Source organism: Malus domestica, chromosome 10 (genome assembly GCF_042453785.1).
Source record: "Malus domestica chromosome 10, GDT2T_hap1".
Classification (NCBI taxonomy): Eukaryota; Viridiplantae; Streptophyta; class Magnoliopsida; order Rosales; family Rosaceae; genus Malus; species Malus domestica.
The window spans coordinates 22,280,597-22,303,686 of NC_091670.1; the positions used below are offsets into that span (position 1 = coordinate 22,280,597).

Below are 23,090 nucleotides of genomic sequence, written 5' to 3' on the forward strand. Positions count from 1 at the left end.
CCCTAAAAATGAAGAGGAAACTAGCATCCACCACCAAGTCAGTTGACGCGACTTCATCGTGAGGCCACCACCACCACCAATAGAACGAATGAAACGGAACAACTGGATCAACAGAAAATGGGGGTGAGTGAGCCACCCGCGTAGTGAGTGCTCCCATAATCCTACCAAATAGGGCTAATTGCACTTTAACAGCGACCAGAAACCAAAGTGCGCCGCTGAGGAGAAGCACCCGAGCTGAGTAGTAATGGTTGGTAGTTGAGGACATGCAACGGAAAAAAGCATCAGAGAGAAACCCGATCTAAAACAAACTCAGGGGAATTGAGACAAAGCCCAAAGAATTGAGACAGAGCTCAAGGAAAGCCAAAGTAAAGCAATAGTACAGTAGTGCAGGAAAAAAAACCAGAAATAGAGGATTAGAAAAAGGAAAGTAAAGGAAAGCTTGAAAGGGGGAAGCAAAGGGAGTGGTGGGGGAGGGGCACAGGGGGAAGAAAGGTGTTGGGAATGGAAGAAGTTGGGGAAATTAGAGGAAAGGGTGGAAACCAAAAGAACATGGTGGAAGAAAGGGGAAGATGGATGTGATAAAAAAAATAGGGAGAGATGGTGAGAAAGGGAGGAAACAAGAGGGTGGAAGAAAGGGTGAGAGTGAGTTTAAGAAGTTTGGGGGTTTTTGGGAGAGAGAGGGGCACAAAGTTATCCAATTTCTATTGATACCATAGTTTGCTGGACAGAAAAAGACCATACAATATTCTTGGATCTCCCATCAAAATGCACCGTTGAAGGTAAAATATTGAAATGGAAGAAAAACAGCATAACCCTCTCCTTCTTCACGAGTCGCTAGTCCTCCACTACAAGTAAATTTTTCACAAAATCTCTCTCCTTCTCTTTCTGCTCTATGTCTCACTCTTGGGTGGATTTATCGATCGATTTTTACAGACCTAATTTTTTTTTTTTCGAAACATTTGATTTGCAGCTAGGGGTCCAGCATATCTAATTTCTTTCGAGAATTACTTGGATTATTTCAAACACTACTGTTGGGTTATATGAAGCTCTGGTGCTAGGCCCCAAAAATGGGGCTGGTAGGAAGGTTGTTGTTGTTGGCCAGCCTGATACCATTTTGGCCGAAAGTATGGCCTAATAAATTTCATCAAATTATAATCCAACTATCCGGTTGATAAATTTTTAGTCTAAAAATAACGTTACGTTATGGATTAAACGCTTTAAACATGGGTACTCGAGCAGTTCCATGTGATCATTAGACAATAAACTAACAAAGCCTAACAGATAATCACCGCCATGATACACACACAACCACCTTATATATTCAACACCAACACGGTCCAACACCAAGTCACCAAGACAGCGACCGATATTTCCCAATTTGCCTTTCCCAAATAAATAAAAAAACCAACAAAAATAAAATAAAATAAACGAATATATGTATAAAGGTCTTCTCTTTCTTTTCTTTGTTCTCCAGTCACTTTTTAGGGTTTCATTCCTCCGTTTCCCCTTTCACACTCTCGTCCTCAGTACGTCTCTCTAATCGAAAAATCGAACTGGAATTTCATTTGTCAATCCCTATCGCTGTATAATCCAATCAATTTTGTTCCCGAATAATACAGGCTCGCGTTCAATTGCGGATTTTTAGGATTTTTTTGTTCCAATAATTTATAGTGCGAATAATCTAGGGTTTCAGATTGGGGGTTTTGCTCCTGCTGAGCTGAATTCGACAAAGGTTCGATCTTTTCATCTTCCTAGGGCTTTCGGATTTGACGCAGGCGACAATCAGATCCGCTATGGTGTGATCGCCGCTCGGTGGCGAGCGAGTGAAACGAATTTCCGGGGGTTGGGGTTCTTGTATGGAAACTCGGAGCCGGAAGCGGGCGGAGGCCACCTCAGCAGCCCCTTCTTCTTCTTCGTCTGGTCGCACCACTCGTTCTTCCAAGCGCGCTCGTCTCTCTGCTTCTTCATTGTCTTCTGTTAGCCCCACTCCGATTACGACCCGGTCCCGCGCCTCTCGCACCCAAAACGAACCTGCACCCGCCGCACCAATGGACCCCACGAACGAATCGTCCGGCTCGCGTGGCCGCCGCAACAAGAGTTCCGATAAGGATGGCTCGGATAAAGGGAAGGAGAAGGAGCATGAGGTTAGGGTTAGGGATAGGGAGAGAGAGAGGGAGAGGGAAAGAGAGAGGGAAGCTGAGAGGAACCTAGGGTTGAATATGGATGCAGGTGGAACTGGCGACGACGATGACAATGATAGCGAAGGCGGTGTTGGAATTTTGCACCAGAACTTGACTTCAGCGAGTAGTGCCCTTCAGGGGCTTCTTAGGAAGATCGGTGCTGGACTGGATGACCTGCTTCCTTCTTCGGCTATGGGTTCGGCTTCGTCCTCGCACCAGAGCGGGAGGCTGAAGAAGATTTTATCTGGGTTAAGAGCTGATGGGGAAGAAGGGAAACAGGTGGAAGCTTTGACTCAGCTGTGTGAAATGCTTTCAATTGGAACTGAGGAGTCGTTGAGCACATTTTCGGTTGATTCATTTGTGCCTGTACTTGTGGGATTGCTAAATCATGAGAGCAATCCAGATATTATGCTTCTTGCAGCTAGAGCACTCACTCATCTTTGCGATGTGCTTCCATCGTCTTGTGCCGCCGTGGTACATTATGGTGCTGTTTCTTGCTTTTGTGCAAGGTTGTTGACGATTGAGTACATGGACTTGGCAGAGCAGGTTTGTCTTTGTTGTTCATATGTTAAGTTGATGGCTGTGTAATAAGCATAAGTATTGGTATTTCCTGAGAATTTTTTTCTATATGTTTTTTTGTGCACATTTTAGAGGTACGTTTGGATTACTCTGTTCTAATTTCTACGTTTGTTATGATGCAAACAGTCACTGCAAGCTCTCAAGAAAATATCACAAGAACACCCAACTGCCTGTCTTCGAGCTGGTGCTCTTATGGCGGTGCTTTCTTATCTGGATTTTTTCTCCACAGGAGTCCAGGTAATCCTGCTAGTTAACTTTTCACATTGTAATTTAATTAGGTATATGCTGAGTAAGGTCTTATTTTTACTTTGGATTTTCTTCAACTGTTTCTATGTTACAGCGTGTGGCATTATCAACTGCTGCGAATATGTGCAAGAAACTTCCTTTAGATGCAGCTGACTTTGTGATGGAAGCTGTCCCATTGTTGACAAACCTTCTGCAGTATCATGATGCAAAGGTAAGTTCATCTTTCCAGAGTTTCCAAGTTAAAACAGCAGAAGTCTATCTAGTTTTCGTTTCCATTGCATAATGTTCCCCTTTTGTTATTATGTAGGTTTTGGAACATGCTTCTGTATGTCTGACACGAATTGCTGAAGCATTTGCATCATCTCCTGACAAACTTGACGAATTATGCAACCATGGGCTAGTTACTCAAGCTGCGTCCCTTATTTCCACCAGCAATTCTGGAGGTGGTCAGTCAACTCTAAGTACACCTACTTATACTGTGAGTCCAGTTTGTTTTTAGTTTGATTTTTTATTTATTTTGATACTTGAACATTTACCACATATGCCCGTGAAAAAGTTTCAAACTTTGACTTGAAAACCATCCAGGGTTTAATTCGACTACTATCAACCTGTGCAAGTGGTTCCCCATTAGGGTCTAAAACTTTGCTTCTTCTTGGGATCAGTGGAATTCTTAAAGATGTACTTTCAGGTTCTGGAATTTCTTCTAGCACATCAGTTTCTCCTGCTTTAAGTAAGCCACCAGAGCAGGTAATTTTTTTTTGTTGGTTACATTTTAGCTTCTCCGTTTAATTATTTCTTCTGTTTAGGTAAACTGAAAAGTTTTTGTTCTGAGTATGTACCTACGTTACATTTGTAAGCTAACGATTATTCTGAAAGTTAATATATTTTCTGCGCATTTATAACTTATGACATAGAATCAGTTTCTTTTGAGTTGGGTTGAAAATGGTATTGATGGTGCTGTTATCAAGCTCTTTTTTCAGTGGGGTTGAAATTCACATTGATGGTGGTGTTATCAAAATATTTTTTTAGTAGGGTTGAGTTGGGAAATTGCATGTTTTTCATGGGAGTTCGTCCATGAGAGAGCATCAGTACAGGGTTTGTAACTGAATGGTGTGTAATATGGACATCTTTACCACGTGGAACTTCATTGGACCTTCTATAATCACTTTGAGATAACATTGAAAACTAGTCTAACTGCCCTTTGCGTCGGGTAGTTTATCTGGACGGCTAAAAGCAGCAAACTTGGTTGGTTTAGAATTGTTGAGTGGGTTTAGAATTGTTAGTGTAAAGTTTTTTATATGGTGGTTACCAATTTTAAATCTTGCAATTTATTCTTATTATTGTTATTTAAATTCTTTTGATTTTTTTTACTCTGGCTAGATCTTTGAGATTGTCAATCTGGCAAATGAGCTACTTCCTCCATTGCCACAAGGAACCATTTCCATTCCATCCAGCTTCAATGTATTTATGAAAGGTCCTGTTGTGAAAAAGTCGTCTGCTAGCGGCTCTGGGAAACAAGAAGACACCAATGGAACTGGTTCTGAGGTTTCAGCTCGTGAGAAATTATTGAATGAACAGCCTGGGCTTCTCCAGCAATTTGGAATGGATCTCCTTCCTGTTTTAATACAGGTCAGTATTTGGCATTCAGCTGATTTTATTAATTGTTTATATTTGATAATTGATTTTTGTGTACCTGCCAAACAGATTTATGGTTCTAGCGTTAATGGCCCTGTTCGCCACAAATGTCTTTCAGTAATTGGGAAATTAATGTACTTCAGCAATGCAGAGATGATACAGTCTTTATTAAGTTCAACAAATATTTCAAGGTATCCTATACTTCTTTATCAGATCTCTTGATATGATGACAGCATGGTACTACAGTTACTAACTTGTATGTTATTATATGATTTGATAGTTTCTTAGCCGGTGTCTTAGCATGGAAAGATCCGCATGTCTTGGTTCCTGCTCTCCAAATTGCTGAGATACTCATGGAGAAGCTTCCCAATACTTTCTCCAAGGTGTTTGTGAGAGAAGGTGTTGTTCATGCCGTGGACCAACTTATCTTACCTGGTACTCCAAATTCAGTTCCTGTCCCAGTATCTTCTGCTGAAAAGGATAGTGATCCTGTTCCTGGAACATCATCACGTTCTAGGCGTTATAGACGACGCAACAGTAACTCAAATCCAGATGGAAATTCATTGGAAGAAACTAAGATTCCCCCTTCAGCAAATATTGGTTCACCTCCAAGTTCAGTGGAGATTCCTACTGTTAACTCCAGCCTTCGAATGGCTGTCAGTGCATGTGCTAAAGCTTTTAAAGACAAGTACTTCCCTTCAGATCCTGGGGCTGTTGAAGTTGGAGTTACAGATGATCTATTACATTTAAAGAATCTATGCATGAAGTTGAATGCAGGTGTTGATGACCAAAAAACGAAAGCAAAGGGAAAGTCGAAAGCTTTTGGGTCTCGCTTGGTTGATAGTTCTGCAAGTAAGGAGGAGTACATGATTGGTGTGGTATCTGAGATGCTAGCCGAACTAAGCAAGGGGGATGGTGTATCCACTTTTGAGTTCATTGGTAGTGGTGTTGTTGCAGCATTGCTCAACTATTTTTCTTATGGGTACTTCTCCAAGGAGAGGATTTCGGAAGCTAATTTGCCCAAGCTTCATGAGCAAGCACTGAGAAGATTTAAGTCATTTGTTGCTGTTGCTCTTCCTTTCAGTATTAATGAAGGAAGTGTAGCACCAATGACTGTCCTCGTTCAGAAGCTCCAAAATGCTTTGTCCTCCTTAGAGCGTTTTCCGGTTGTGCTGAGTCATTCATCTAGGTCATCCACTGGGAGCGCACGCCTCTCCTCTGGACTTAGTGCATTATCTCAGCCCTTTAAGTTGCGTCTTTGTCGAGCACAAGGAGAAAAGACCATCCGAGACTATTCATCGAACGTTGTTCTGATTGATCCATTAGCAAGTTTAGCTGCTGTAGAAGAGTTTCTTTGGCCTCGAGTACAGCGAGGGGAATCTGGTCAGAAGCCTGCTGCCTCTGCTGGAAACTCGGAATCTGGAACTACACCTACAGGTGCTGGTGCTTCATCTCTGTCTACTTCAAATCCTGCTTCCACCACTCGTCGCCATTCAACGCGATCCAGAACATCTGTGAATATAGGAGATACAGCTAGGAGGGAACCATCACAAGAGAAGAGCACAAGCTCATCAAAAGGGAAGGGTAAAGCTGTTTTGAAGCCTTCTCAGGAGGAAGCAAGAGGACCTCAAACGAGAAATGCAGCTCGTAGACGGGCAGCTCTTGATAAAGATGTTCAAATGAAGCCCACAAATGGGGACACTACTTCTGAGGTTTGTTACTGATACCAAAGTGACATTCGTAATTATTATTATTATTATTAATTGTTGAATTATGCAGTGTTTGGGTTATTTTTGTTCATGCTAACAAACACTTCTAGTAGTACTTTTTCACTAATGCAATCTCTTTCTTTGCATATCTGATGGGTTTTGATATGGCATTGGGGTTCCGATATGGATTCAGTTTACATCCAAGCTTATTGTGTTGATTATCCAATTAAAGATGTAAATTCTAACGGACAGAGAATTATGAGTTCTTGTTCTGATGGGCTACTTTATTCGACAAAGGGTTTATTGGGTATTTGGTGAAACCAAACCTTGTAAGGGAATTTAGAATGGTATGTGGGGTAAGGCAGTGCATTAACTTTGGTGTCCCTATAATGTAGCCTCCCCGTTGCTCTTTAAGCACTTATCTTTTAATGCTAAAATTTCTTTATTGGTTAAAGTTGGTTGGCAATTCACTTCCTTAGATATCTCATCTGTATGAGGTTTGTTTAATACACTACGACCTCTTTCTAGTGTATTTTTCTTTTCGATTTGTTTGGTTTGGAGGTAATCGCTGCCATAGTTCACCCATATCTGCCTTTTACATATTTCTGTTTGAACAGTCATTGATGTTGTCTTTCTGTAGGATGAGGAATTGGATATATCGCCTGTTGAGATGGATGAATTGGTTATTGAAGATGATGATATCTCAGATGACGAAGATGATGACCATGATGTATGTTATTTGAGTCTTTAATTTTTATTGTCCTGAACAGGAGATATTGGATACTTTTGAGTATTTTACTTGTTGCTATTATGGGTACTTTTGCAGGTTCTAAGAGATGACTCTCTTCCCGTTTGCATGCCGGATAAAGTACACGATGTCAAATTGGGAGACTCAACTGAGGATGCTACTGTAGCTTCAGCCACAAGTGACAATCATACTAACCCAGCTTCTGGCTCTAGTAGCAGAGCTGCTACAGGTAGAGGCTCAGATTCTGCTGAGCATAGGAGTAGTAATTCTGCTTATGGTTCAAAAGGTGCAATGTCATTTGCTGCTGCCGCCATGGCTGGGCTTGGATCTGCCAGCAGGGGCATTAGGGGAGGCAGAGATAGACAAGGACGTCCTATTTTTGGCAGTTCTAGTGATCCTCCTAAGTTGATTTTTACTTCTGGAGGGAAGCAGCTTAATAGGCATCTGACTATCTATCAGGCTATTCAGAGACAGCTTGTGCAGGATGAGGATGATGATGAAAGGTATGCTGGGAGTGATTTTGTATCCAGTGAAGGTAGCAGGCTATGGAGTGATATTTACACTATCACATACCAGAGGCCAGACAATCAAACTGACAGGGCATCTGTTGGAGGTGCAAGTCCTACAACTGCAACAAAATCTGGGAAATCTGCCTCTGCTTCCAATTCCAACTCCGAATCTCAATTGCATCGAATGTCACTTTTGGATAGTATTTTGCAGGGAGAGCTTCCTTGTGATTTAGAAAAATCTAATCCTACTTATAATATACTGGCACTACTGCGTGTACTAGAGGGCTTGAATCAGCTTGCTCCTCGCCTGAGAGCTCAGATAGTTTCCGACAGTTTTGCGGAGGGTAAAGTTTTGAATTTGGATGACTTGAGTACAACTGGTGCTAGAGTTTTTCCTGAGGAATTTATTAACAGCAAACTCACTCCCAAATTAGCCCGGCAAATTCAAGATGCCCTTGCATTGTGCAGTGGGAGTCTTCCTTCTTGGTGTTACCAGTTGACAAAAGCATGTCCATTTTTGTTTCCTTTTGAGACTCGGAGACAGTATTTCTATTCAACAGCTTTTGGATTGTCTCGCGCTCTGTACCGTCTTCAGCAGCAGCAGGGTGCTGATGGTCATGCAAATGAACGAGAGGTGAGAGTTGGGAGATTGCAACGGCAGAAAGTCCGCGTTTCCCGAAACCGGATTTTGGATTCTGCTGCAAAAGTAATGGAGATGTATTCCAGCCAAAAATCTGTGCTTGAAGTAGAATATTTTGGTGAAGTGGGCACTGGCTTGGGTCCTACGCTTGAGTTCTACACACTTTTAAGTCATGACCTACAAAGAGTTAGACTTGGCATGTGGAGGTCAAATTCTTCAATGGAGAAGACATCAATGGATATTGATGGAGATGAACCTAAAGATGGCAAAAGCAATGGCGACATTGTCCAAGCTCCGCTTGGGTTGTTCCCTCGTCCCTGGCCTCCAAACGCTGTTGCTTCTGATGGTAGCCAGTTTTCAAAAGTGATAGAATACTTTAGGTTGGTTGGGCGTGTGATGGCGAAGGCTCTTCAAGATGGGCGGCTATTGGATTTGCCACTATCAACAGCATTTTATAAGCTTTTGCTTGGTCAAGTAAGCCAGTGGAAGAATATAACCTTTTTCATTTCACATATAGTTTTATTGAAGTGGTTTAGTTTTATATTTTTACCAAAACAGTTTTGATGTAGAAATTAACCCATTTTCCTTCCTTTCTTCCCATTCCTTCAGGAGCTTGATTTACATGATATCCTTTCCTTTGATGCTGAGCTTGGAAAGACTCTGCAAGAATTACATAATCTTGTCTGCCGGAAACTATATTTAGAATCAAATGGTGATAATCGTGATGCCATTGTTGAATTGCATTTACGTGGAGTGTCAATTGATGACCTGTGTTTAGATTTTACACTCCCTGGCTATCCAGATTATGTGTTGAAACCTGGAGATGAAAATGTGAGCAAAATTGTCTTCTGGTTTATTTTTATTTTTGTGCCTTTTTACTTTTTTTGGTTTCTATTGTGCTTGTAATGACATTTTTAACATACTGTTTAATTTCTAGGTTGACATCAATAACTTGGAGGAGTACATAACTTTAGTTGTTGACGCGACAGTGAAGACTGGGATAATGAGGCAAATTGAAGCATTTAGAGCAGGGTTTAATCAGGTTCAGTTTTTTTTTTATCTGATTATTATTGAGTTAGTGCATTTTATGTGCCAGGATTCTTTCAAATATCATTGTTTAGTTCAATGTCCTGCTGCGATTGTAATTAATATGCATTAATTTATTATATCTTCCAACTGCAAGTGAACTCAAACCTATGAAGGTTTCGGGGGAAGGTGATGGTGGTGGAGGGGAGAATGAATTTGAAAATTTATTGAATAAAAAGGGTGTATGCTTCTGTAACAGTGAATAACCGCACCTGGTGTTGAGTAGGTTGCTGGACCAGGCCTATCACTGTAGTTTATTAACTTTTTGGTCTGGTACTTCACTAGTTTTATTTTGTAATTATTTTATAAGTGCCTCTCTCTAGCTTAAAACCTGGTAGTTAGTCTTCAATTGTGATAGTTGTATTTTTCTCTGTGCGCTGTACTCACTAGTTTTATTTTGTAATTATTTTATAAGCGCCTCTCTCTAGCTTAAAACCTGGTAGTTAGTCTTGAATTGTGATGGTTGTATTTTTCTCTCTGCGCCGTGTGAGAATTTTCTCTTCTGTCCAATTATTAATTCCATTTGTGTTTACTACGTGACTTTCAGGTCTTTGACATATCGTCTTTACAAATATTTACTCCACATGAGTTGGACTATCTGCTTTGTGGTCGTCGAGAGTTGTGGGAGGTAATTGTTTACTTATTTCCCTTAGCTAAATTACACTATTTTAATTGGAACATTGCTAACTTATTTTATCTTTTTTCCTTCTGATCTTTTGCAGGCGGAGACCCTTGCTGATCATATAAAGTTTGATCATGGATACAATGCCAAGAGCCCTGCAATACTTAATGTAACTTCTTGTTCTGTATCCATGGGAGTGCTCTGGGGATGAATTGTTCTGTTTTGTTCTTATATGGGTCTTGTTTATAATTTTGTAGTTGCTCGAGATTATGGGTGAGTTCACGCCAGAGCAGCAGCGTGCCTTCTGCCAGTTTGTTACTGGTGCACCTCGGCTTCCACCTGGTGGTTTGGCGGTGCTGAATCCAAAACTGACGATTGTGAGAAAGGTATGGTACAACTAATTTACATACAGGTGGGCTGTTGCAATTCGTTCCTTACGCAAATGCAGTATAAGATGAGTGTTTCGAGTGATGTATCCTATAAAATTGAGGATCTATTTTTTTGGGCATCTGTTGAGTAATTCATTGATAATGTTATGTTTAGAATGGTCATGCTTACTTGGGATGGTGTTAAATGATTCAATTTTTGGTGCAGCATTCTTCAACCGCAAATAATGCTGCAACCAACGGGACCGGGGTTTCAGAGTTGGCAGATGATGACCTGCCCAGTGTCATGACATGCGCTAATTACCTGAAGCTTCCTCCTTATTCAACCAAGGTATTATTGTTTTCAGTTTATTAATGCACGAACATATAATTTCCGTCATATACTGGAATTATTATTGATATTGCGTGCTGTGACTGATGCTTCAAACAGGAAATTATGTTCAAGAAATTATTGTATGCAATCAGTGAAGGGCAAGGATCCTTTGATTTGTCATGAGCTTTTTGGGATTAGCCATATTGATCCGTGTATATTAATTACATTCAAAACAATTAGGGGTGTTTTGTCTTCCGCTTGCAATTAATTAGCCTTAGCCTTGGATGACTTTTGATGTTGGAAGTGGCATTTCTACTTCTCCACTCAAATAATGGCTTTTGTCGTTGGCGCGGTCTTAAACTTATCAACATTGTTGAGGTCAGTTTCTTTACGTTTTCTGATGGTTCTCCGTTGTTTCGGTTCCAAAGTTGCAAATATTTTGATTCTTCACGCATTGCTATTCACTGTGTTTGTGCTTTTCTTTGAATTTACTTGGTTTGGTTCTGAAGTTGGTCGTATTCGTTTCAGGTTGGATCGACGCAATTTTAAACTGTAGAGAGTGAATGGAGAGAGCCGTTTGAGCCGCCAAGGACTGTAAATAAATATAGGGTGATAGAATATACATGTATGGCGGTAAAAAGGATGAAAGGGAAACAAAAACATGTGAAACATTTTTATGTCTTGTAATTTCATTCCAATTCTGATTTCAAATAAATTTGTTCCAGCTTATTTCCATTTTTCATCAATCCTACCTTTGCATGTCGTAACGAAACCGAGTGGCTAGCGTCCGGCCGCCGGTGCCTGGTCGCTGGTGGCCTGGTGGCTGGTATAAAGAAACCGAAACTAATCATCAAACCACGACATTAGGAATAGGAAGAAACAAACCATATGTCAAGTTGCTAGTTTTGCACCAACTAGCCTTCTGTCTAGCTATGTTTTTCTTGGGTGGTCTCAAGTTCAATTTCTCTGGATTCGAAAAGAAGTTGCTAATTGTACATTTAAGGCTTCGTTTGTTAGAAAGGATTGGCTTGGATAGGGCCGTATAGTATATTTAAGGGAACGATAACTTCTTTATTTTGTCCAAGTTGTTTGACATGAAGAAAATATATATCCCTACTAATTCTCATAAATATGATAGGATGAAAGAAACAAGCTATCTTCATGATTAACCTTCAACTCGGACGAGATGAGGAGGAAGTCATTCAATTCTTCCTTCAAAATAACTTCAATATGGTGAATAGTCTTATCTAAGGCGTCTCTGAGATAATAAGGAGAGATGATTGACCCATGTTTAAATTTTTTGTTTTTAAACTTTGTTTTTATGTTGGAGGTGAAAGTCAATTTCTTCTTACTTATAAATCACAAGCCGACATATATTGAAGTAGTTGATCAAAACAATGAAGATCAAAATTTCTTATACATGAAGAAAGGAGATTCTCTTAACATGTAAGCAACCAAGTATTTTTAATTTTAAATTAGTTTCACTTTCAAGTTTTTGTTTCATACGTTCTTCATGTCTCCATCTTCCTTTCACCCCTCTTGATTCGTATTTTCTTCCACACGCTTTCTTTCTATCTTTATCCAGAAAAATTAAAAGTGCAACCTAAAAAGTGAATGATTATCAAACGGGCCCTAAGCTCGTGCATCTTTCCGGTGAATAGCGTTGTGTTTATTTGTTGAAAAGTTTGAATGGTTTTCTTTCTGTTGGTGGTAAGACACTGTGCATAAAGAAGCATATATAAGTATCTTCCTCGTATGCAGCTTTGCATTTTTCACGACCAAAGAAAGTGAGTGTTTCTGGCAGACACTTGTAGTCTGATGTATCAAAGAAGATGAACTTACAATAATTTTTTTAATATTTTTGGCAAAATCATAATGTCATGCCCCTTGATTATGTTACTTGTAAAACAAGTTTTGCCTCGTTTGCTCAAGATAAACCACTTGATCGATCAGCTTCAAGTGATGAAAACAAAGCTTTACAGGACATGTTTTACTAAGAACATATATTTTGAGCTTCCAAGATCCCAAATTCTACTTAGCCATCTCAAACCACCGCAAACTAGCTGCAGGATCTTCAGTTCTCCCCGAAACATTTCTATCAAACCCTCTGACCCCTTAGTGGGAACACTTTACTTGGATCGCAAGTGTTTTGATCTTGACATCTGGGCAAGGATCCACTTTGAAGAATAGCTTGGGGTCACTAGGGACTGTACATGTAGTCTGTCCTAAGCACTTCTGAAAAAAGCCAAAACAAAAACATCGGTTAGAACTTCAGAATTCATAATTTATCACATTGGTTGAAGAACCTGCATTATGCCCAGGGAGCTTTTTACCTCTTCAACGATCTTCTTGGTTCCTGGAGCATCACATTTGCCAATGGCATAGGTTCCACATGCGCCTTCAGGACTACCAAAGCTTGCAAACTCAACAGCAACAATCTTTTTGTAGTTTGGACACTTGAGCTGAGCAGTTGCACCAGGGACGCCTGCAACAACTTTGAACTTGCCTGCCTTTCTCTCGAATGCCTTAACGTGTGGAGGATGCATCTGTGTACTCATAGAACAGATTGTATCTCTGTTGACTGTTAGGATCTCAATGTCCTTGGGGTCAGCACCCTGCTCCTCCAATACAACAAGGAAATTTTTGCTCGGCTTGATAAGGGATCTTGGAATATGGTACCTGATCACAGGGATTGCAAATCGCAACTTAACTTTGCAGTTTTCGTGGAGATTTATATTGATATATTGCATCACTATATCAGAGTGTACGCTTTTTCCAGTGTGTAATTTCACTTACTCAGCTTGAGTAGGCTGTCCAAGAGGAGAGAGGTAGCTCATCCAATGCCGCCCGATGCTTAAACCATTCACCCAAATCATTCCCTTTCCCATTCCAGTCATCCGGATAGCAACAGGGTCTCTCCCTTCAGGAGCATCAAAATATGTCTGCAACAAAAGCATTGGATATGAAATACTGCAATGTAGAAATTGTTAAAACGAATCGGAGTTGAAAATGTTGGCGTCGGAAATTTTACCTTGTACCATGTGAGACCCCTTCCTTTGCCTACAGCTTTAGTCCATTGGACTTTCTGTGCTCCTTTTTCGGTGAACACTTGTAGATTTTCGCCATTCAAACCAACCTGAAAAATGGGAGCCAACAAAATTGGACATCATCTCCATTTCAATATTCCAAGGGAAATGATCATCGCACTCATGATTTCGCCTTCTGTCCTCCCTCTTAAGAAAAACGGAAGTGCAGAAATCATTTGCCTGTTATAACGAGAAGAAATTCAATGGTACATACCCTATGCCCCCAACCATTTTGTGAGAGATCAATTGTTCCGGTATTCAGTCCCAGGACGTTTATAGTTCGGGGTCCCGCGTATCTGTGCTCCATGTATGCTCCACTATCCTTCATCGATGGAGAATAAATTAGTCAGCACCTGTTTTAAACCCTAAACCCTACTCAAACAGTACCATTCAAATTATGAGCTGACTTACTGGGAGTCCCACTGTCATGCAAAGCAGTGATATGTGATTGATCCCTTGTTTGAATGTGACAGGTCTTTCGAAGACAAATCCCTTCTCCTCGTGGCTTCCATGTTCACTTCCTGAAAACATCCTCGAATCGCTTAGTCATAAAGTCATAAGAAAGTGCAGGGCATGCCCTGTCACTAACCTTGACATTGACATTGACAAAGTATGGACGGATGTAATGTATGCAGGACTGTTGCTGTGCTCTTACCAATATATTCACCATTGACGAATACGCCCATTGCGTGACCAAGACTTGGGATTCGGATAACTGGGCGAATAGAATCCTTCATCGGCAAGTCATATGGACCCAGGTTAAGGCTGCAATCACAAAAAAATTGTCATGCCAGCAGTAAAAGTCAAATTTTTGTAAATCCTAACATGCGCACGCATGAACTTACCTAGTGGTGAACCATCCATAGTCTGTGGCATCTTTGAGCAAGTGGTAAAGTTCCTGTGGTTTCTTTTGATTCACAGGCACTTGCTCAACGGTCGGAATTGGTTCTGGAGACATTTCCCAGTTGAGTTTATTAGCAGCCTTTGATCGAACAAAGTTCCTCGAATTATGCTGTGACACAATCTGTTGAGAATTGAAGACCACGGTCTTGCAATCCGGGAGTATGCTAATGGAATGTGGTGGCAGGAAATACTCCTGCCCACGCCAAGTGACACTTGTTTCTAGTTTTGAGTGGTTGTTTGCCAAGAAAGCAACACAAATGTCTGTTCCGGGCCTCTCATAGAAACGAGCCTACAAAGCAGAAAGGATTTAACGTATTAGTGACACTTTCTTCTCCTTCTCTTCCTGCTTAATTCTCGATTTATGGGGACATGCCGATACTTGCCTCAGTTTCTTTGCCCAACCTTACTACTCCAGAAGCTCCTGCCAACAAAGGCTTCTTGCATAGATTCAAAGCCTTGTGCAAGTCCCTTAGGTGACTCCATTTCGGCTCCCTTTGCAAACCTGCATCGAAAATAAAATAAGCCCTGGTTATATGATGAGAAACCATCTAGAATCATCATCGTAGATGAATTTTTTTTTAAGATCTTTTACCATATTCATCGAGAGGAGCTTCGTCATAGTATCGAGTTGTTGTGAAAATAGCACTTGTTCTTCCAAAGTTTGTTCCACCATGGTACTGCAAGGGTAAAATAAGGTTGCCTTATATAGCATTCCGCAAGTGATGATTTTGTAAATAATTAAAGGTGACCGATTAATTACCATATAGTAGTTGGTTAGGGTTCCGTCCTTGGAGAAAAATCGAGCAACTGAAAACGCAATGTCTTCTGCCGATCTTTGTGAAGGAGGATCACCGAATACTCTGTACCTGTTAATCATGAAAAAGAAGAAATGTGGTCGGAAAACCGGTGTTTTTTTTTTTTTTATTTATACGCTCACTAAATATTCTGTATATCTACTCACTGAGCAGTCCAGTTCTCAGTCCATAGAGAAGGCTTATGAGGCTTATTAGGGCCTGCAAAAGTGTCTCCACAGTGCCTTCCATTGCAAGTATTAATCTGAGCACAAGAAAGATTATTTTTCTTTACGATCAAAGGACAGAAAAAACAGATAAAAAAACTTCGTTCTACCGGTAAATTTTACTGCTTAATTTGTCTTAGAATCAACGGAAATTAAGTTTGCAAACTTACGATTGGATCAGGAGCATTCGTCTGTTTGCACATGATCCATGGCACGCCGATGTTCTGCGCAAGCGCCATATTTGCTGCCCACTGCACATAATTGGTCCCCAACTCTTTATATGCAAGCTGGACATGAGTATACTCATTTTCAATCTGTGTCATGAAACATAATAGGTTAGCCCGATCAGAAGAATAACGCTTCCCCGGAAGTAACAATTTTCGGAGTGGAACCAAGTACCAACCTGGGCTAAGATGATTGGACCACCCTGTGGAGCAAATAGCTTCTCATCTTTCATCATCTTCATTATCTTCGTCACGTAAGCCTCCATGTGTTGCTGCAAATGGAATTTAAGGTCTTATAATATTAGTCACTGGCTCCTCAAATCATACTGGTTTTGCACATTGAGGTGTGATGTACCTTGTATGCTGGATTATCCGAACGGAAAATGATGTTTGGTTCCTCCCTCAGCCAATATGGAAGCCCTCTAAATGGAAATTTGTTAGAATTAATTCACCATTGAAAGGGAATTAAGATGAACATCAATGTTACAAAATTATATATGTATATACCCGTGGTTCCATTCGGCTTGGATGAAAGGCCCTACCCTGAGGGTGACATACATATTGTTCTCCTGAACTAGCCTGATGAACTTCACCACATCGGCGTTTCCCTCGAAATTCCACTGCAACACTAGAACAAGATTTAGTGCAAGCCATAATTTTCACAGTTTAATTTCACATTATCCATTTAATTTAAGAAACAATCTGTATGCTTTTCATAGTACCTTGCCTTTCACGGGCTCATGAAGGTTCCAAAAGACGTAAGTTTGAATCACGTTCAAACCTCCCCGCTTAGCCTTCTTCAGAAGATCAGGCCACATCTGAAAAAACTCAATTGAGAATAAACGTTAACAATCGAATTTCATCACCAAACACGAAAAATAAAATTAGAAGATAGACGCGGGAGCTAGTAGCTCCATTTCTTCAGAGCATTCACTCCTGCACCTCACCGAGGATAACATACATATTGCTTTCATTTTAATTAATCTCCTTTGTGCAAAAAGAAATATAGAAGATAGAAATTTTAAAAAACTTACATCCACCGTGCTCCGCGGATAATGAATTGAACCCGACAAGAAAATCTCTCGTTTTCCATTGATCATGATGGACCTGCCATCATATGTCACCTGCCCGACTTCAAGTTTCTTCTCGCTCTTTCCAACAACCGGCTCTTCCCCTTCCACCGTATCTTCCACTGTTTCCCCATCCGCAGCAGGAGCTGCCTTGTTACCTTTGGCATAACATAGACTGGGCGAGACCACCAAAAGAACAAAAGAAATCAACAGAACCCTCTTTGCTACCACCATTGTTATCACTTCAACACTCAAAATTCGACAAGCAAAACTGGTTCAAAAATTCCATCAAACATAAAAATATAAGGAGATAGATGGCTGATAATATACACACTATCGATCGAAAACTCGGGTTTCTAGCAATTTTTTTTCTGTGTGTGTTGGAAAATCTTATATGCTATTATTAGAAGAGAGAAAGTCCGATTTTTTTGGGGTTGAATGTGGACTACGGCAAGGAGGGAAATATTTGCGGATGTGAAAGTTGATCCGAGACATTTGCATGTTTATATGGCAAATTTGTCTCTTTTTTTGGTTCTACATTTTGGACCAATTTCATATCCCACACAAATTTTCTTCCACTTGGCACTTTCCATTTTCCATGTTAAAGGTTTGGTTTGGGATTTAGGGTGAACCATTGTGTGTATCTTGGCTTACAAGTAAGAGGATCAAAAGAAAAAAGTAAAAGGATTAAATTGGGATCAAATAGATTGAATAAGATTGTGCATGTCATCTCACATTGTTAATTAAAATGCAAAATTGGTAATTTGATATCCAGATTTCGATTCATTTCCAAAACCATTCACATATATCCAACCCATTTGTTCGTACCACTATTCACCATTCACCATTCGTTTTATGAGAGATCTTTGATGGATGTTGTACCAAGCATAAAACGAAGAGTGGAACACTAAAACAAGAGTTTATGCTCCCTTATCAGAATCTTACACTGCATGAAAATTCTACGAAGATAGGTCTGGTTGTAGAATTTCGCAAAATTGATTAAAACTCGTGAGAACTAGCTTTTTTGTAAAAAAAGCAAATGTTGAATTTTCTTAAGATCTCTAGAGCGGCCAGTTATAAAAGTGTTGAGCCACATAACTAATAATGATTCAATTTTTAATCTGAAATTGAAAAAAAAATCAATAAAATATTCTCGCCGCTCAAATCAATAAGGAAAATTTTATTTAAACCCATCTTATATCTCTCTACAACCTACTTACCCACTACACCATATTGTATTTAACTTATCTATTAATGTAGGAGTTAACCTAAATTATCCCACAAACCCAATCCAATATGTTAATTTATCTTCACACCCAAAATTGTTGAAGCAAATATAAACGTTGAATAGCTTTAAGCATGACCTTGGATTTGTTCATTGTTTCCAAAATGTAACAACTACGGGGGCTGGAATTTTTTCTAAAAAATCCCAAACCAAACCAAAAAAATTCCCAAACCAATAATACCGAAATTTTCAGGATCCATATCGAACCGATTCCAAACCTTTTGGTACGGGAATCAGGATTATATATTCAATGGTTCGGGAATCTCAAACAAAACCAAAAATATATATATATACATTTATTTTGGTTACGTATGATTATTATTGTCCTTTTAAAAAAAAATTGTTTTTTATGTGTATGTATTTTACCTTAAGGTTTTGATGGGTGAGTTTATACTTCGATAGTTTTGGTAATGATGTTATGAACATATTGGGGTTGTTCGAAGGGAGTAAAGGATTTATCAAATTTGTTTTAAACAAAGGAAGCAGAGGAAGAAAGTGGTCTTGGACTGTTTTGCTTTTGCAAGTGTTGCAATCTTTGAGTTAACTTAACCTTAGTTCTGTTTAATCGATACGACTATAATGAGGTTAGAAATGCTTTGAGTATATCACTGAACAGGCTTGGCTGATATGGTGCCATCATCTTCTTAGTCAGTTTTTAGATTCAATTAAAATTGAATTGGGAATACTGAAATACCGAAAATATTTCGAGAATTCCTAAAATTAGAAATACCGAAATTTCGGTTTGGAATTGGTCTTCAAATTCTTATCCCGAAATTTTTTTATTTAGGATTCGAAATTCCATTTTCGATTTAAGATCCCATATCAAACCACCTCTAACTACGGCTATGCCTCAAATTGTGTGGAAGGCAGTAGGAAACCTTTAGAAGGGGAATGTGGATTAGTTGAAGTAGAAATAGGTAAATTTGAACGGTATTAGGGTTATCTGATTAGGTAAATAATAATAAAAAAATTGTCAGAGCGAGTGATTAGAAGCCATGAATTGGAATGTGGTGGATGTCTTGTTGTCAAAGTTAGGCCAAAAATTGTCAAACAGGTTGGCATATTGGAGTTTGAGCCCATGTAGCAGGGATCCGGCTTCTCTGCCTCCCAGTTCCATACACTCATATTTTGTACAGTTACGGTTAAATCACGTCAACATTTTATATTAATTTTTTTTATAGAGATAATAAGACAAAAAACAATAGTGATATAAAATATTGATGTGATTTAATCGTGACTGCACAAATAAGAGGAGATGAGAGTGTATTAGGGATGGTTCGGTATGGGATACCAAACCAAAACATTTGTCCCGATTCCCAAACCAAAATTTTCGGGAATCCCAATTTCAATACCGATCCCAAACCAATTTTTCGAGAATCACAAAATATTTTCGGGATTTTGGGACAAATCGGGAATCTCGAAATAGTTTTGGGCTTTTGAGGTTTTGGACTAAATTTAACATATTATGCTTTTGGGCTAAAATCCAACCTTTTATATTGAAAATTTGGGCTTTTGGGCAGGCTGCCAATCTGCCCAATTTGGTGTTTCACTAAAATTTGAATCTACACAAATCTGCCAATCTGAAATCTGTGCACAAATGGCTGAAATCTGTGCACAATAGCATCCTTAATCTGCCTATTCAATTTCTAATACACATGTATGCAATAAAAATAAATTAAGTGACAAATCCAAAAGCTAAAAAAATTAGTTACAAGCCAAGGTTTTATAATAAATAAAGTAACAAACCCAAAAGCAAAAAAATTAGTTATGAGACAAAGTTTCAAAATAATTAAGTTACAAATCAAAAGCAAAAAAAGCAAAGCTTAAAGTTTATGAAGATTGTTGGCCTTTTTGGCCCCTTGCTTCTTGTCTGGCTATCTCTGCTTGCAACAAAACAATGTTTGATAAGGCTAAAAAACAAAACATCGGTGCATCATGTCCAAAATTTAGCAAATGTAAGCACGCATTTTGCTAAAAACTAGTTATTACAGGGATGATTGCTCACGAAACAAATAGTTCTCTGCAGAATTTCCCAAGAACCAGTGTAGACTAGAAATAAACATACAACACGCTACACAGAGGATCACAGAGAAACCTAGTCTTCGTTTTCTAATACCCACATAGCACTGCAATCAGTTAAACTTAAAAGTAAGAGAAGTTCTCAGATATTGTTTAAAAAACTAAAAATAAAAATTAGGCGTGTAAGAATGAAAAGAACCCAGTTAGATGTGAACTAGTAAAGGTTGCAATAACAATTAAAAAAAGAAAAAAATGCAGATGATTGGGCATATTTATGTTTTGCTTAACTAATCAGAGCAATTCAGTCTAAACTTCAAGTCTGTTATTCTGCATTTCAGATGCAACAAAAATTAAACCTCAAATTGGGTTCATAGATATAAACAAAAAAAAGTAGTAAAATTGATGGTGCAAACAAACAAAAAAGAATCTCATAACAACAAAATTGAATTCAAACCAGAAAATGAAATTGAACCCGAGGTGTTTGATGGAAAGACTGAGCGAACAATGTTCACTTAACCATTTTTCCCTTTGGTGCTTGAAATTGAACCCGAGGTGTTTGATGGAAAGACTGAGCGAACAATGTTCACTTAACCATTTTTCCCTTTGGTGCTTACAACCATTGAGTTAACCTTTGATAGTTCAAAAATGTGATAACAAAATTGAAAATTTATGCACTGAAATCAATTTGTTCAGATTCACACCCACAGGGCGACACCACATACAGATTCGAACTCACATATACAGATTCACACCCACATACAGATACCCAAATGGCAATACACAATGATTCGAACTCCCAAATGCCGTAAATTTGAACTCACATACTCAAATAATGAACTTTATCGAACAAAAACGTACCTTTTGATAAAAAGCTCACGAATTCGAGAACCCAGTTGGAAATTGAATCTTCCGCTGAATAATACATAAAAACTGAAGAAAAAAAAAGGGGGAATAATACACAAAATGAATTCCAAACCCTAAGTTAAATTTCAAAAGGAAGACAGAAATTAGATTTCAAAACACTAAATTAAATTAATTACCTAATTTGGGATGACAGAGATTCGAACTCAGTGCTGGATGGAGAGTTCCCCAGAGAGAGATCGTCGCGACAGAGAAAGGTGGCGTACAGGTGGCTGTGTGGTGAAGGAAGGCTGGAGAGTCAGATGTGGCTGTGGCCGGTGGCTAGCCGGAATTCATCATAGAGAGAGAGAGAGAGAGAGAGAGAGAGATGAGCTGAGGGCTCGCCGGCTCGGTAATGGAGAGATCAGAGATGAGATGAGGAGGGCTTGGCCGCTCGGCTATTCGATAGAAATGGAAGGGAAGTGAACTGAAGTGAAGTGGACTGTGAAAGTGAAATGGTATGCCGTATGTAGCATGCTGACCTAAAAACAAACCAACGACATAGATTAAATCCAAAACAATCAACAGTTCATATAATTCTTTTATAATTAAAAAATATTTATATATAAAATATTTATTTTTGGTTCGGTATGGGAATACCGAAAAAATGAAGATGCAAAACCGATTCCCGTACCAAAAATATCGGTTTGGTTTGGGATAACATACCGAAAATTTCGGGAATTTTGGTTTGGGATCGGGATTTTTTCAGTTTGGTTTGCGATTTTTGGGATTTTTTTCCAGCCCTAGAGTGTACGGGAACTGGGAGGGCAGAGAAGCTAGGTCCATGTAGGAGAGCTCTAAAACTTCAAAATCATCATTTCCTCAGAAGAAGAGTATGTTTTTTTTTTCTGTATAAAAGCGTATTAGGGTTTGGTTATTAACTTATTACAGGAGGAGGTGAAAGGAATAAGGATTTTAGCCATAATAGACGTAGGAGAAAACGTTGTGTGATCATATAGGGTTTGATTGTTGGGTGTGAGTTTATTTATAAATTTAGTTTATTGTTAATTAAATCTTGTACTTTATGATAATTAGGCAATAAGATAAAAAATATTTTACATTTAAAATTTAAATTCGGTGTAAAAAGAGGTTATATGGATTCTATTAAAAATTCCAATCATTCGAAAAAAAACAGAAAAAGAAATAGGGCTGGGCACGGTTTGGTTCAGTGCGGTTTTGAGTGAAACCGAAACCGAAATCGAAATTTTTTGCGGTTCGGTGCGGTGCGGTGCGGTTTTGAAGCCAAAACTGAAATGAAACCAAACCGTTTGGTTCGGTTTGGTGCGGTTTCAAACGGTTTCGGTTTGGTTTTTAAGAAAAAATGTACAATTTGCAATTTAACATATTAATAAACATTTCCCAATAGCAATAGGAAAAAGAGATTTGTTATTTAAACAATTAGCATGTTGCATGTAGCTGTGATGTTAAAACATGTTTGTGCAACAAAAGGGTGTCTCTTACAATGTTTATCATAAAACAAGTTGAATAAATTTGAATTCATTAAACGTGAGCGAAACTTTGATACTAGAATATGTGATATCATGCTTCAAATGAGTGGACTTCATTAGATCATTGTTCGACTCTTGATAACAAGATCAATCCACCCTTATACATATATGTGTGTGTGATGGTATAAAATAACAAAGGTCCTTCAAGTTAATGAACGAAAGAAAGTGATGAATGATGATATTCTAGTGTGGTTGAGTCCTATACTAAGTGTATGGATTCTAACAAACAACCAATTAAAACATGAAATATAATATGGACATTTAATTAAGGGAACTTTAACGAAAAGCTCCTGGTACTGTTCACTTTAACGAAAAACCACATTTTTACACTAAAAAGTCAATCTTGGTACTATTCACTTTACCCTTTATTTTGTCCTTATCATTAAAACTCAAAGTTTTCAAGTCATTTTCATTAGTTTTCCTT

General features: G+C 38.9%; 2 protein-coding genes across 2 annotated transcripts; one reads left to right on the plus strand and one right to left on the minus strand.

Annotated features, from left to right (window-relative positions):
• The first annotated feature begins 1,300 nt into the window (after positions 1–1,300).
• Positions 1,301–11,382, plus strand: LOC103413255 (E3 ubiquitin-protein ligase UPL3-like). Its single transcript, XM_070807335.1, has 18 exons — positions 1,301–2,726; positions 2,886–2,996; positions 3,100–3,216; positions 3,313–3,483; positions 3,591–3,752; positions 4,386–4,634; positions 4,710–4,831; positions 4,921–6,352; positions 6,990–7,079; positions 7,176–8,720; positions 8,856–9,077; positions 9,184–9,288; positions 9,880–9,960; positions 10,055–10,123; positions 10,212–10,340; positions 10,549–10,671; positions 10,771–11,031; positions 11,182–11,382. Exons 1-17 carry the CDS (start codon positions 1,857–1,859, stop codon positions 10,834–10,836), a joined length of 5,664 nt encoding a protein of 1,887 aa, XP_070663436.1. The 5' UTR covers positions 1,301–1,856; the 3' UTR covers positions 10,837–11,031; positions 11,182–11,382.
• Positions 11,383–12,486: 1,104 nt separating this feature from the next.
• LOC103440809 (beta-galactosidase 13) lies at positions 12,487–17,309 on the minus strand. The gene is made up of 18 exons (XM_008379521.3): positions 16,919–17,309; positions 16,607–16,702; positions 16,392–16,504; positions 16,240–16,306; positions 16,064–16,156; positions 15,831–15,974; positions 15,604–15,698; positions 15,403–15,508; positions 15,235–15,319; positions 15,026–15,144; positions 14,585–14,931; positions 14,395–14,504; positions 14,151–14,260; positions 13,954–14,061; positions 13,685–13,789; positions 13,450–13,595; positions 12,987–13,332; positions 12,487–12,888 (listed from the first exon to the last, which is right to left on the minus strand). The coding sequence occupies exons 1-18, from the start codon at positions 17,186–17,188 to the stop codon at positions 12,769–12,771; spliced, it is 2,580 nt and encodes an 859-aa protein (XP_008377743.2). The 5' UTR covers positions 17,189–17,309; the 3' UTR covers positions 12,487–12,768.
• Positions 17,310–23,090: the final 5,781 nt, after the last annotated feature.